The sequence below is a fragment of the Narcine bancroftii genome, chromosome 5 (genome assembly GCF_036971445.1).
Source record: "Narcine bancroftii isolate sNarBan1 chromosome 5, sNarBan1.hap1, whole genome shotgun sequence".
NCBI classification, from domain to species: Eukaryota; Metazoa; Chordata; class Chondrichthyes; order Torpediniformes; family Narcinidae; genus Narcine; species Narcine bancroftii.
Genome location: NC_091473.1, coordinates 3,202,070 through 3,214,750, shown reverse-complemented (window position 1 = coordinate 3,214,750; position 12,681 = coordinate 3,202,070). Strand labels below are relative to the sequence as shown.

The 12,681-nt window shown below is 43.3% G+C and overlaps 1 protein-coding gene across 2 annotated transcripts in view; it reads right to left on the bottom strand.

Annotated features, from left to right (window-relative positions):
• LOC138763037 (macrophage-stimulating protein receptor-like) overlaps window positions 1-12,681 on the bottom strand; it is a 203,522-nt gene that overhangs the window by 42,643 nt on the left and 148,198 nt on the right. For both annotated transcript variants that reach the window (XM_069936567.1, XM_069936568.1), the window contains exons 11-12: window positions 9,130-9,273; window positions 4,384-4,540 (exon numbers count right to left, since the gene is read on the bottom strand). In XM_069936567.1, coding sequence (XP_069792668.1) covers window positions 4,384-4,540; window positions 9,130-9,273 — 301 coding nt within the window. The remainder of the gene's footprint in view (window positions 1-4,383; window positions 4,541-9,129; window positions 9,274-12,681) is intronic.

Sequence of the window (12,681 nt, the reverse complement as noted above, 5' to 3'; positions counted from 1 at the left end):
CTTCAGCGCTTGACGTCCTGCTTTGCGGAAACTGCCAAAATGTTTGGCCTGGAAGTCAGCCTGAAGAAAACTGAGGTCCTCCATCAGCCAGCTCCCCACCATGACTACCAGCCCCCCCACATCTCCATCGGGCACACAAAACTCAAAACGGTCAACCAGTTTACCTATCTCGGCTGCACCATTTCATCAGATGCAAGGATCGACAATGAGATAGACAACAGACTCGCCAAGGCAAATAGCGCCTTTGGAAGACTACACAAAAGAGTCTGGAAAAACAACCAACTGAAAAACCTCACAAAGATAAGCGTATACAGAGCCGTTGTCATACCCACACTCCTGTTCGGCTCCGAATCATGGGTCCTCTACCGGCACCACCTACGGCTCCTAGAACGCTTCCACCAGCGTTGTCTCCGCTCCATCCTCAACATCCATTGGAGCGCTCACACCCCTAACGTCGAGGTACTCGAGATGGCAGAGGTCGACAGCATCGAGTCCACGCTGCTGAAGATCCAGCTGCGCTGGATGGGTCACGTCTCCAGAATGGAGGACCATCGCCTTCCCAAGATCGTATTATATGGCGAGCTCTCCACTGGCCACCGTGACAGAGGTGCACCAAAGAAAAGGTACAAGGACTGCCTAAAGAAATCTCTTGGTGCCTGCCACATTGACCACCGCCAGTGGGCTGATAACGCCTCAAGCCGTGCATCTTGGCGCCTCACAGTTTGGCGGGCAGCAGCCTCCTTTGAAGAAGACCGCAGAGCCCACCTCACGAACAAAAGGCAAAGGAGGAAAAACCCAACACCCAACCCCAACCAACCAATTTTCCCTTGCAACCGCTGCAATCGTGTCTGCCTGTCCCGCATCGGACTGGTCAGCCACAAATGAGCCTGCAGCTGACGTGGACTTTTTTACCCCCTCCATAAATCTTCGTCCGCGAAGCCAAGCCAAAGAAAGAAGATAGTGGCAATAGTACTTGGACTTAAATCCCAATCCAATATGCATTTATACATTGAGTTGTATAAGTAAAGAAAGAGAAAAAAGGAAAAGGAAAAGAAAAAAAAATCTAACCCAATGCCAATCAAAGTTGTAATTCATATTGTAACTAGAGATAACATCAAGCGAGATCTGAACAAAGACCACCCAATAACAACCTTCATCCCACCTAATTAGTCCAATTGTGAAAGTAAGCCATTTGCACTAATTCCCAACAATTAAAAGTTTTTAAATTACATCGAGGCATGAGACAGGGCTGACCCCTTAGCCCACTGCTTCTCGACTTAGGGCTTAGGGTTAAACTTAGGGTTTTGCGGGCACATGCTTCAAGGACCTATGGGAACATAAGCCATCCCTATAGGCGGATGGCCTTCTACTTTTTATTTCTGCCCCTGAGATAACTATACTTAGCATATTGTTGTTATTTTCACACTTTAGCAGACTCACAGGTTATAAACTTAATCTACATAAGAGCATACCACTACCATTGCAGGGCCCACTAGTTTTCTATTCTAACTGTCCATTCAAAATAGTGAATAAACAATTTAAATAATTACGTACTACAATAACCAAGAACTTTAAAAATCTTTTCAAAGAAAATTTTACAGTCTTAGTTAATTAAACCAAATTAATTCTTACCAGATGGTCACCACTTTCTTTAACTATGATTGGTCGCAATAATTTGGTTAAAATGAATATTTTACCAAAATTTTTATATTTATTCCAATCACTGCCAATATTTTTTTCTAAGTCCTTTTACTATAGCAAAAGAAAGAAACCTACACTGAATAAAAGGTATCTCCAGAATACAAGAAATAATGAGGGCTGGCATTACCCAATTTTAGATTTTGTTACTGGGCTATGAACTTGAGGAATATGTTATCGTTGTTGCAATGGGAAAAGACAGATAACTGCCCTAAATGGATTGAGATAGGATTGAAATCCCTTAAAAACACTTCTCTATGGGCAATATTGGGTTCATCTATATCTCTCTGTATTTGAAAACTGACATGTATCATTTAATAATGATACATAGACTGAAGATTTGGAGTCAAGTTATAACATTTTTTGAAATAACGGGATTGATAAGCATAAGTCCTATCCTATCTAATCATTTATTTCAACCTTCTATTTTAAACGCAGGTTTTCAAGAATGGAACCTTTCAGGAATTAAAGTTTCAAGGATCTTTTTACACATCAAAACTTCATATCTCTACAACAATTGATGATCAAATTTAATCTATCAAATAGACACTTTTTCAGGTGTTAACAAATTGAATATTTTGCTCATTCCAAGTTTTCAAAATGTCCAATTTTTCCACACCAAATTTTACTGATGAACTTTTTGAATTACAGCTCACTCATAAAAATATAGTATCTGCCTTATATTATAAATTATTGAATATGAAAACAATTTCGCTAATTGAGATTAAAACTGAATGGGAGAACGATCTTAATATCTCTTTTTCAGACAAAGACTGGATGTCAATTTTGGGCTTGATTTACAACTTACACTAGGCACCATCTGATTCAGTTCAAAGTGGTGCATCTGTTTGACAAACTTACTGGAGTTCTTTGAGGATAAACAAGCATGGTAGATAGAGGGGAGCATATGGACACTGTTTACCTGAATTATCAGAAGGCGTTCGATAAGACTTATACAGAAGATAAGGATGTTTTAGCATGGATAGAGGATTGGTTAACCAATTCAAAGCAGAGAGTTGGGGCGCAGGAGTGTTTTACTGGTTGGCAATCGGTGGTGAGCGGGGTGCTGCGGGAGTCAGTGCTGGGCCCGTAACTGTTCACAGTACACACGAATGATCTGGGAGGGAACAGAGTGTCGTGTATCTAAGTTTGCTGATGACACTAAATTGAGTGAAAAGGCAAATTGTGCAGAGGAAACGGAGAGTTTGCAGAGAGATATAGATAGGTTAAGTGAGTGGGCAAGGGCCTGGCAGACAGAGTACAATGTTGGCAAGTGTGAGGTTATCCACCTTGGAAGGAAGAATGGAATGTCAGAATATTATTTAAATGGCCACTGATTGCAGCATGCTGCCATGCTGAAGGACTTGGGAGAGCTTGTGCATGAATTGCAAAAAGGTTGGTTTGCATGTGTAGCAGGCTATCAAGAAGGCAAATGGAATGTTGACCTTCATTGCTAGAGAGATTGAATTTAAGTGAAGGATGCTGCAACTGTACACAGTATTGGTAAAACCACTTCTGGAGTACTGCGTCTCCTTACTTGATGAACAATGTAATGGCTTTGGAAACAGTGCAGAGGAGGTTCACAAGGTTGATTCCAGGAATGAAGGGGGAGAGATTGAGTTGACTGGGACAGTACTCACTGGAATTTAGAAGAATGAAAGGAGAATCTTTGAGAAACATATAAAATTATGAAAGGCATAGAGATAAGATAGAGTTAGGTAAATTGTTTTCATGGTTGGGGAGACTAGAACTAGGGGACATAACCTCAAGATTCAGGGTAGTAAATTTAGGATGCAGATGAGGAGGGTGTGAATCTATGGAATTCGCTGCGCATTAAAGCAGTGGAGGTGACCTCAGTAAATATATTTAAGATAAGATTGGATAGATCTCTGCATAGTAAGGGATATGGGGAAAAGGCGGGTGGGTGGAGATGGGCCCATCATCAGAACAGACATGATCTCGTTGAATGACAAAGTCGGCTCGACGGGCCGGATGGCCGACTCCTGCTCCTATTTCTTACGTTCTTATCACATTCAGTCATTGTATAATCCCATCCCAATTCAAGCCACCAGAAGGTGCTCTCTTTTTTCCCACCTTCAATCAGGAGAATATATGAACTTGAAAATTTGGACTGCTAGACTCAAGGACAGTTTCTTTCCTACTGTTTCAGACTCTTGAATGCATCTCTCCTTGGCACTCTCCATTATAATTGTACTTTTCTCTTTTCAATACCCTTATGTTTTAGTATTTTCTCGCCACCCCACTCACCACACTATAGCTTTATTTACTTCTTATTAATGCATGACCAGCAATATGAGTTGACTTACCTGGAAAGCACACAAAACAAAGCTTTTTAAATGAATTTCAGTACCCTGACAAAAAAAACCAATTCATATATTCTCTGTTTCCATCTATTCTCTCTCAGTAGCCATGATTTTGACCACCCAAGTTCACTGTTGTGAAAGGTCCACTCAATGTGGGTCATCTGTTTGCCAATATAGAAAGATTTATTCTTTCATTCTTCAGCTTCCCCTCTCCCGACTCAGCCAATCCAGCTTGATGAACAAATTATTTCTCAGCCCCAGCACTCCTCTTCAATCACCCAACCTGCCAGAGTTTGGCTGGCAACCCAGAACTGCTGTCATGGTAGAATCAGGCATCAAACCAAGGGAAAAAAGCCATTACCTTTGCTTTTCTTCTTGTATATCACAAGCACAACGGCCAGAATCACAGTCACCAGCACGAAGACAAGGGCGCCGATGATAATCCCCACAATGGTGCTGATACTTTCATCAACGTAGATGACATAGCCAATGAAATACTCCACGTGATTCACCCAGAGCTTGCAGAGCGGATGAAAAATATAAAGGGCAAGTTGAGAATCATCATGGCTAAATTTTCCCACGATTGACTGCAATCTCACTCAAAACCCTGGCAGGTAATCTACCAACAACAAAAACATCAGGGCAACTGGGACTACCATGCTACACTTTCACAGAAACACGCAAAAGTCTAGCACTGGTGTGTTCATGCCCCATAGGAGCCATCAATCACTTCCCTTTGTCCAAATCTATCTCCATGGGCTGCAACAGAGAATGCCAGAAAACACACAGCAAGTATGGCAATAGAAGGAGAAACAGAGATCATGTTTCATGCTGAAGACTCTCAATCAGTTCTGGTCATCTCATTATAGGAAGGATATGGAAGCTATAGAGAGGGCAGAAAGGAGATTTACCAGGATGTTGCCTGGATTAGAAAATAAGTCTTTAGAGACAAGGTTAGCAGAGCTGGGACTTTTCTCTTTGGAGCGAGAATTTTCTCTTCGAGGCTTAATAGAGGTCCACAAGATGATGAAAGGCCTTTTTCCCAGAGCAGGAATAGCAAACACCAGAGGGCATATGTACAAAGTGAAGGGAGGGAAGTTATGGGGAGACATCACGGTTAAGATTTTTTTTTTTTTTTTTACGCAGAGAGTTGTGGGTGCCCGGAATGTCTTGCCTGGGATGATGGTGGAGGCTGAAACACTAAGGTCACATGAATGGAAGAAAAATAGAGAGTTACAGGGTAGGGAGGGTCTAGTACTTTTTAAGGAAGAGATGGGTCGGGACAACATCGAAGGCCGAAGGGCCTGTACTGTGTTTTATGTTCTATGTTATGAAATGGGGAAGAGAGAAAACAAGTTAATTTTTTTTGTGAAACAAGAAAGTGTACAGGCACTGTGATTGTACTAAATATGCAAAAGCTCTGGAGGAACTCAGGAAGATATTTAACCAGCGTTTCGGGCCTGAACCCTTCTTCAAGATATGAGCAAAGGCAGGCATAAAAAGGCTGGGGGAGGAGGGAAGAAAAGACTGGATGGGGAGTAGTAATTTTTTCTCTCTCTCATTCCCACTTCTAATGAAAGGACTTCACCCTGAAACATTCCACTTCTTGTGGGTGTGCCTCTCCTAAAGATTGCTTCTGTCATTCATTGATCCATAGATAATGGTTGGCAATTTAATTACATGCTTCATATGACCTCACCCACTCAGGGATCAAACTTAAATTTAAATTTTTAAAATTGAGACATACAGCATGGTAATGGGTCCTTTCGGCCCAAAAGCCCATGCTGCCCATTTACATCCAATTAACCTATAACCCCCAGAACATTTTGAAAGATGGTAGGAAACCAGAGCCACCAGGAAAAACCCACAGAGACATGGGGAGAACGTACCAACTCCTTAGAGACAGCGCAGGATTCAAACCCCGGTCCCAATCGCTGGTGCTGTAATAGCATCTCACTAACTGCTACGCCAACCACATTGCCAAATAGGATGAGGGCTCAGCTTCCACAACTCTTTCAAATGTTGAATTCTGGACTTGCTATATTTAAAAAAATATATTTCCTAAACTCAAATCTGAGTCTTATTTCCTAACCTCATTGCTGAGAGATCCAACCTTTTCATCCCATCAATAGGTCTCATGATCTTACATAACTCAGTTCAGTTGCCAAGGAATGGAAATCCTCACCCTTGTGACTTACCCTCATTACTAAAACTCTCTGCTTCCGCCAATATCCCTCTTTGCCCACCCCATTCCCATGCCGACGTGCACTGCCACACTGAGACCACCTGCAAATTATAGGAACAAAGCCTCATATTCCAGATGGCATTAATATTGACTTCTCTGGTTTTCATTAGCTACCCACCCCATGTCTCTCCCCTTCCTCGATCCCCATTTCCCCTTTCCTCTAGATCTGTGTTCAGAGAGCCAACCCCTTCCCTCAATCAATTCTTACCTTTCTGTCCTCCTATCCATGACCAGTTATTGCCTTTTCCCTGTCGGCCTGTCCTCCACACCCCCCCCCACCTCCCCCCCTCACCCTTTCTTCCCTCCTCCACCTGCCTTTATCTTTAGCTGCTTGAATATATTCTTACAGGGGCAGCAAGCTTGGCGTAGCGATTAGTGATTGGAACCGGACCAGGGTTTGAATTCCATGCTGTCTGTACGTTCTCCCTGTGTCTGTGGGGGATTTTCCTGGAGGCTCCGATTTCCTCCCACCATTTGAAACATAGGTAAATTGGGCGGCACAGACTTGTGGGCTGAAATGGCTTGTTACCGTGCTATATGTCTAAATTCTTTTAAACATTGAAGAAGGGCTCAGGCCCGAAACATTGGTTTTATATATCTTTATTTCCTACAGACCCTGCGAGACCAGCTGAGCTCCTCCAGCATCTCTGTGCTTTTACTACAATCACAGCGCCTTGCAGACTTTCATGTTTCACTCCTTCCTGGTCCTCTTTTCACCGTCACCATTGCCTCTCTGTGCTGGAGTAGCCATTTCATTTGATGTCCTTAATTTGGATAGCACTACTCAGAGCATCAATTTTAAAATATATAGCCTTCTCTTGGCAATCAAAAGACCTTCTTTATAGATAACATAGAGCAAGGTATGAGAAATATGGGCAGCAGTTCTCCCTTAAGCCCTCAAGCCTACTGTGCTTTTCAATAAGATCGCAGCTAATCTTAAACCTCAAATACCATTTTCCTGCCCTACCTCCATGTCCTTTGAGTTTTTAAGTATCCAGAATCTATCAACACCCCCCACCACCCAAGGCAGAAAATCCCAAAGACATGCCCACATCCTCAGAGCAACAAATAAAATAGTAGAGGAACTCAGCGGGACAGGTTGCATTCATGGAAGGCAATAGGCAGGCAACGTTTCAAGCTGCAACCCTTCAGCCGGAATAGGAAGAGGACAAAAGCCCTAATGAAATGGAAGAGGGAAGGGGTAGGAACTCGAGCTGGCAGGTGATAGGTGAATACAGGTGGGAGGGGGGCAAAACCTGAACGTCAACAAGACAAAGGAGATGACTTCGGGAGAGCCCAGGGGGACCATTCTCCCTTGACCATCGAGGTAGTCAAGAGCACCAAATTCCTTGGCGTGCACCTGGCAGAGAATCTCTCCTGGACCCCCAACACCTGTTACATTGCCAAGAAGGCTCAACAATGCCTTTACTTCCTGTGGTCATTGCGTGAAGTTCAGCCTCTACAGGGGCTACACTGAGAGCATCTAATGTGACTGCTTCACTGCCTGGTTCAGGAACTGCACCATCCCAGGATGCATGTCTCTGCAGTGGATAGTAAAGACTGCTGAGGGGGATTATTGGGGTCTCTCTCCGTGCCATGATGGACATTTATAATGGCCGTTGTTTGTGGAAAGCCATAAACATCGTGAAGGACTCCATACACTGCCTCCTGCAATCTGTTCTCCCTCCTGCCTTTCAGGAAGAGGTACCGAAGTGTTTGGGCCCTCATAACCAGATTATAAGACATCCTTACCCCCAAACTGTGAGGCTTCTGAACTCCAGGGACACAGGGCTAGCATATGTAACATGATATTTAATGAATGATATGTTATTGATAAAAATTGTTTCTGGGATAATTTAGCCATATAAATAACCAGCTCCACAGTCCAGAGAAACGCTATCTCATTTTCACTGTACACTACAAGGTTTATGGTATGAACGACAAATAAACGCAGCTTGACTTGACTTGAAATGGGGAAAATAAGAAGCCAGGAGGTGCCAGGTGGAAAGGGCAGAGGGTGGAGGAGTGAAGGGAAGGGGGCAGGGATGGGAGAGGAAAGAGAAGGAATGGGGCTAGAAGAATCAGGGAAAGCAAATATGGTTGAGTAACCAAGGGGGGAGGTTACTAGAAATAGTAAATGTCGATGTTGATGGTGTCTGGTTGGAGATGGAAGGTGTTGCACAAGAAAATATGCAAATACCGGGGTCGAGAGCAATTCCAAAAAAAGGTGCTGGAGATCACATAGCATCCAGAAGAAGTAAAATGCAATCAACAGGTATAGCGCAGGCCCAAAATGTTGGTTATCCTTTACTTCCTATGGATGCTGCGTGACCTGCTAGGTTACTCCAGCACTTTTGTGCACTGCCTCAGGTGTTGTACTTTGGATCTGTGCAAGGCCTAAACTTGGCGGTGCAATAAACTACGGGCAAACCATGTCAGTTTGCCTTCATGATTCTCCAAGGGAATTTCCAATACAAAAAAAATAGTCGACCTCTTACTGTGAGGTTCCTCCATTCCAGGTTCTTAGCCAGGAAAATATCTGCCCCCCCCTATCTACCCTAGCAAATCCTCTTTCCATATTTGAATCAGTGATTCTGCGAGTTAAGAGCCCCCATGTACTCAGAGCCTCGCCACTGCTCAAGCGCTCCCTCATCTTGCAGGGAGAGGCAAGAAGAACTAGAGATTACAAAGCTCTCACCCCTGAAGATGAAATATTGAAACATACAAGAGGGAGATCCTTCCTGGTGCTCTTTACAAATGGAAATCATTAACCAATCTTACAAGAGAATACTTAAAATTTTTGCCAATAAGTTATCAGCAGAAAACATTTATCCCGCAGAGAGTTAAGTTTAAATTGTAAACCTTAACGGGAAGTCCTTCGCTGGGAATCAGTTCGGTTTGGATTCGACAGGTGATCTCTTGCATCAGTATTATTGCATCGCAGATGGCGTCTCCCACCACAAGAGTCACATTCAAGCAATCCTTCAGCTTAAGAAGCATGACATGCTGTCTCCATTGGAAGAAAAGAACATCTCATATTAGACAGGCAACCTCTCCCCAACCACACACCCAAAACAAGGGGAACGGGCAATTTTGAAAATATGTGCCTGCCACTCGCATCTCACAACGTCTGGGACCTCCACCTGTGTGGGGTGATCCCAGGTAACAGAAGGCCAATCATCAGTTTGTTGGACTGTCCACTTGGTCACCACTGACTCCAAAGATGCTCTGGCCTGCTACATCTTAGCTCCATGTTAGGGAGGAACAGTTATCCCATTCATTTAAATTTTAAAAAGTATCTATTTTACATAACTTCATTTTCCTAATTATTTACCATTGTTCTTAAACATCTAATTTTTTTGTTTGAATTTGATGAATTATTTAATGGCTTTTAAATGTTTCCAACTGTCAGACATTTAAATCTGCTAATAACACTTGGTGTTGGTGTTGCGCAATTGTTCAGCAAAAGGAGGTGTATAGGTCACACTTGGGCAAGGTGTAGGACTTGTTTAGCCTCCTAATCAGGGCCACATGAAGCCATGGGTTGCAGATGGTGGATGTTTTTTTTTACAAGCAGATTCTACAAATTGGAATTTATGGTTGTAAAACTAAAAACGCTGGGCAGGTAAATCTGCTGATCAATGGGCAGGGTGACCCGTCCGGTATGGACACTGCAACTAAAGAAGGCAACGGGAAATCACTTTAGTATTTTTCACTTGTATAATTGTGAACTCGGCATCGACTACGGTCTCAGCTCAAAGATGGAGCCTTCACCAAAGGAGAACAGGGGAGGCAACAACTACAATTCGGAGGGTCAGAAATCGTGACGGACGGAGAGACATGATCGCCTACGTCAATCGGCAAAGCACCTGAATGAATAAAGCTTTGACAGCTGACTGCAGCTTCATTGCCATTTGTAACCCCCCCCCCCCCCACACAGCTCTCTGGGCCCTTCTCAAATGGTCAGTATCAGTTCATTTGGGTCTCCGGAAATGGCCAGTGCATGCTTAGGAGAAGTCATTGGTAGAATGGCTGGAAAAAGTGCAGGGTCCAGACTGATCTTGCCCACTGTTTTCACCAAGACGAAAATTGACTTGTTGGTCCCATGTTTGAACCAGTCACTCTTGGAGCAGCAAATCAGCACCTGGGCCACTGGCAAACACTTTTCCTCCCTCTGTTGGAGACATCATCGTGTTTCAGAAAGGACAATCGAGGGGTGCCCATTTTGAAACGTTTGTGATGATCAAGGGAGTCACCAGGCAGATGGAGGGAGGAGTACGACGTTTTACAGGTGCATGATTAAGAGTGCACTGTCTGGCTGCATCACTGCGTGATACAGTCGCTGCAAAGAGCCGAGAAGATCACTGGAGACTCCCTTTCCTTCAGTGACAACATTCATCAGGAGCCTCAGAAAATTATTGAAGATCCCCAACGTCCATCACACAATATCTTTGACCTACTACCATTAGGAAGGAGGTACAGGAGCATCAAAATCAGGACATCCAGGCTGGGAAATAGCTTCTTCTCTCAGGCTGTGAGATTGGTGAAGAGCCTCCTGTAAACTTGGGTCTCTTAAAAATGAAACTGAGCATATGGTCCAGAATATCTATACATATTGATTTTGTGTTCTATTTTGGGTATGTGATTATTATGAGCTGTGTGAAAAATGTGTTATCTATGCATGTAAATTCAGAGAGCAGGTTGCATCTGTACAGTCAGATAATAATGAACTTGAACTTTTGGGTGAATCTGGAGGGAGAGAGGATCAGAACCAGGCCACATTACCAGAACACTCTCCTCCATCAAGGATAATGTTGCAGGGAAATCATTACAGACACAGATTCACATGTTCAGGCAACCCTCTGTGCAACATCTGTTAAGCCTCATGATGGGAGATGTGCCCCAGGCAACAAGGCAAATACATACAAGTATAAAACTCACATTTTGTAGTCCATATTTTAATATTAAATGTATGGTATCAACTACACTGATACTACTTTTGAGGGGCTAAAATTCACCCTAGAAACTACATCAGTAGCAGGTCCAAATTATCTCTAGACGAATAAAAACCAAAAGCACCAAGAATTATGAAATAATAGAGTCTGAACTGTACAGCACTAGAATACACATGTCCTACCATGGGGGAGGTTGGGACCGCGGTAAATACACGCGTCACCGGAGGCGTCAGAGTTCTGATTGGCAGGTGGCCAGGGCCAAGGTGAGGGACTAGGGACAACTTTTACATGAGATATATGGAAAACTCTGGAACTTTTTGGCCAAAAATAGGGGGTCAACTTTTCCATGAGATCAACTTTTACACAAGATTCATTTGCTCTTGTGGGCCTGTTGGTATGCTCAAAATGGAGAAATCCATTCCAATTTAACCTGAAAATATTTACAATACAAAAAGCATGTTTACTGTTTCTCGTGAGAACTGTACAATCGAAGTAGGAGAATCAGGATGGGTCATTCTGCCCTTAAATTTGATTGGTCATACAATGAGATCTTTCCAATAGAGTCGCTTTTATCCTAGAATTTCTTAATAGTTTTGGTGAATTTTACACCTGAAATTGGCAAGATGTAATTACTGATTCATGGCATTTCACTTGAGACACCTCCACAAGCCCATTGGAGTACATGGTTAATGGCAGAATTCTAACTGTGTGGAAGAACAGAGGGACATTAAGGTCCAAATCCATACATCTCTCAAGGTTGCCTCGCTAGATGGTCGGATAGTTAAGAACACTTCTGGTATGCTGGCCTTCATTAGTCGGGGAATTGAGGTCAAGAGTTATTAGGTAATGTGGCAGCTCTATAAAACTCTGGTTAGACCACATTTTGAATATTGTGTTCAGTTCTGGTCACTTAATAACAGGAAGGGTGTGGAAACTTTAGAGAGGGTTAGAGATTTGCCACGACGTGACCTCGATTGGATATGTGTCTTAAGAGGCAAGGTTAACAGTGCGAGTATTTTTCTCTTTGGAACGAAGTAGGATGAGAGGTGACTTAATAGAGGTCTACAAGATTATGAGAGGCATAGATAGGGTGGTCAACCAGCACCTGTTTCTTGGGGCGACTGTAGCAAATACCAGAGGACATCTAAATAAGGTGATGGGAGGAAAGTTCAGGGGAGGTGTCAGGGGTAAGTGCTTTAGGCAGAGAGCAGCGGGTGCTTGGAATGCATTGCTGGGGGTAGTGATGGAGACGGGTACAATAGGGAAGTCTCTTAGGCACATGGAGGCAAGAAAAACTGAGAGTTATGGGTGTGAGATAGGGAAGATTTAGATTGTTGAGTAGGTTTATATAGGTCGGCACAACATCGTGGGCTGAAGGGCCCATACCATGCTGTAAGTTCTACAGCTAACTCAAGAGGAAAATGACCCAGAGGAAGACCAGGTTGAGCTCCATCTCAAG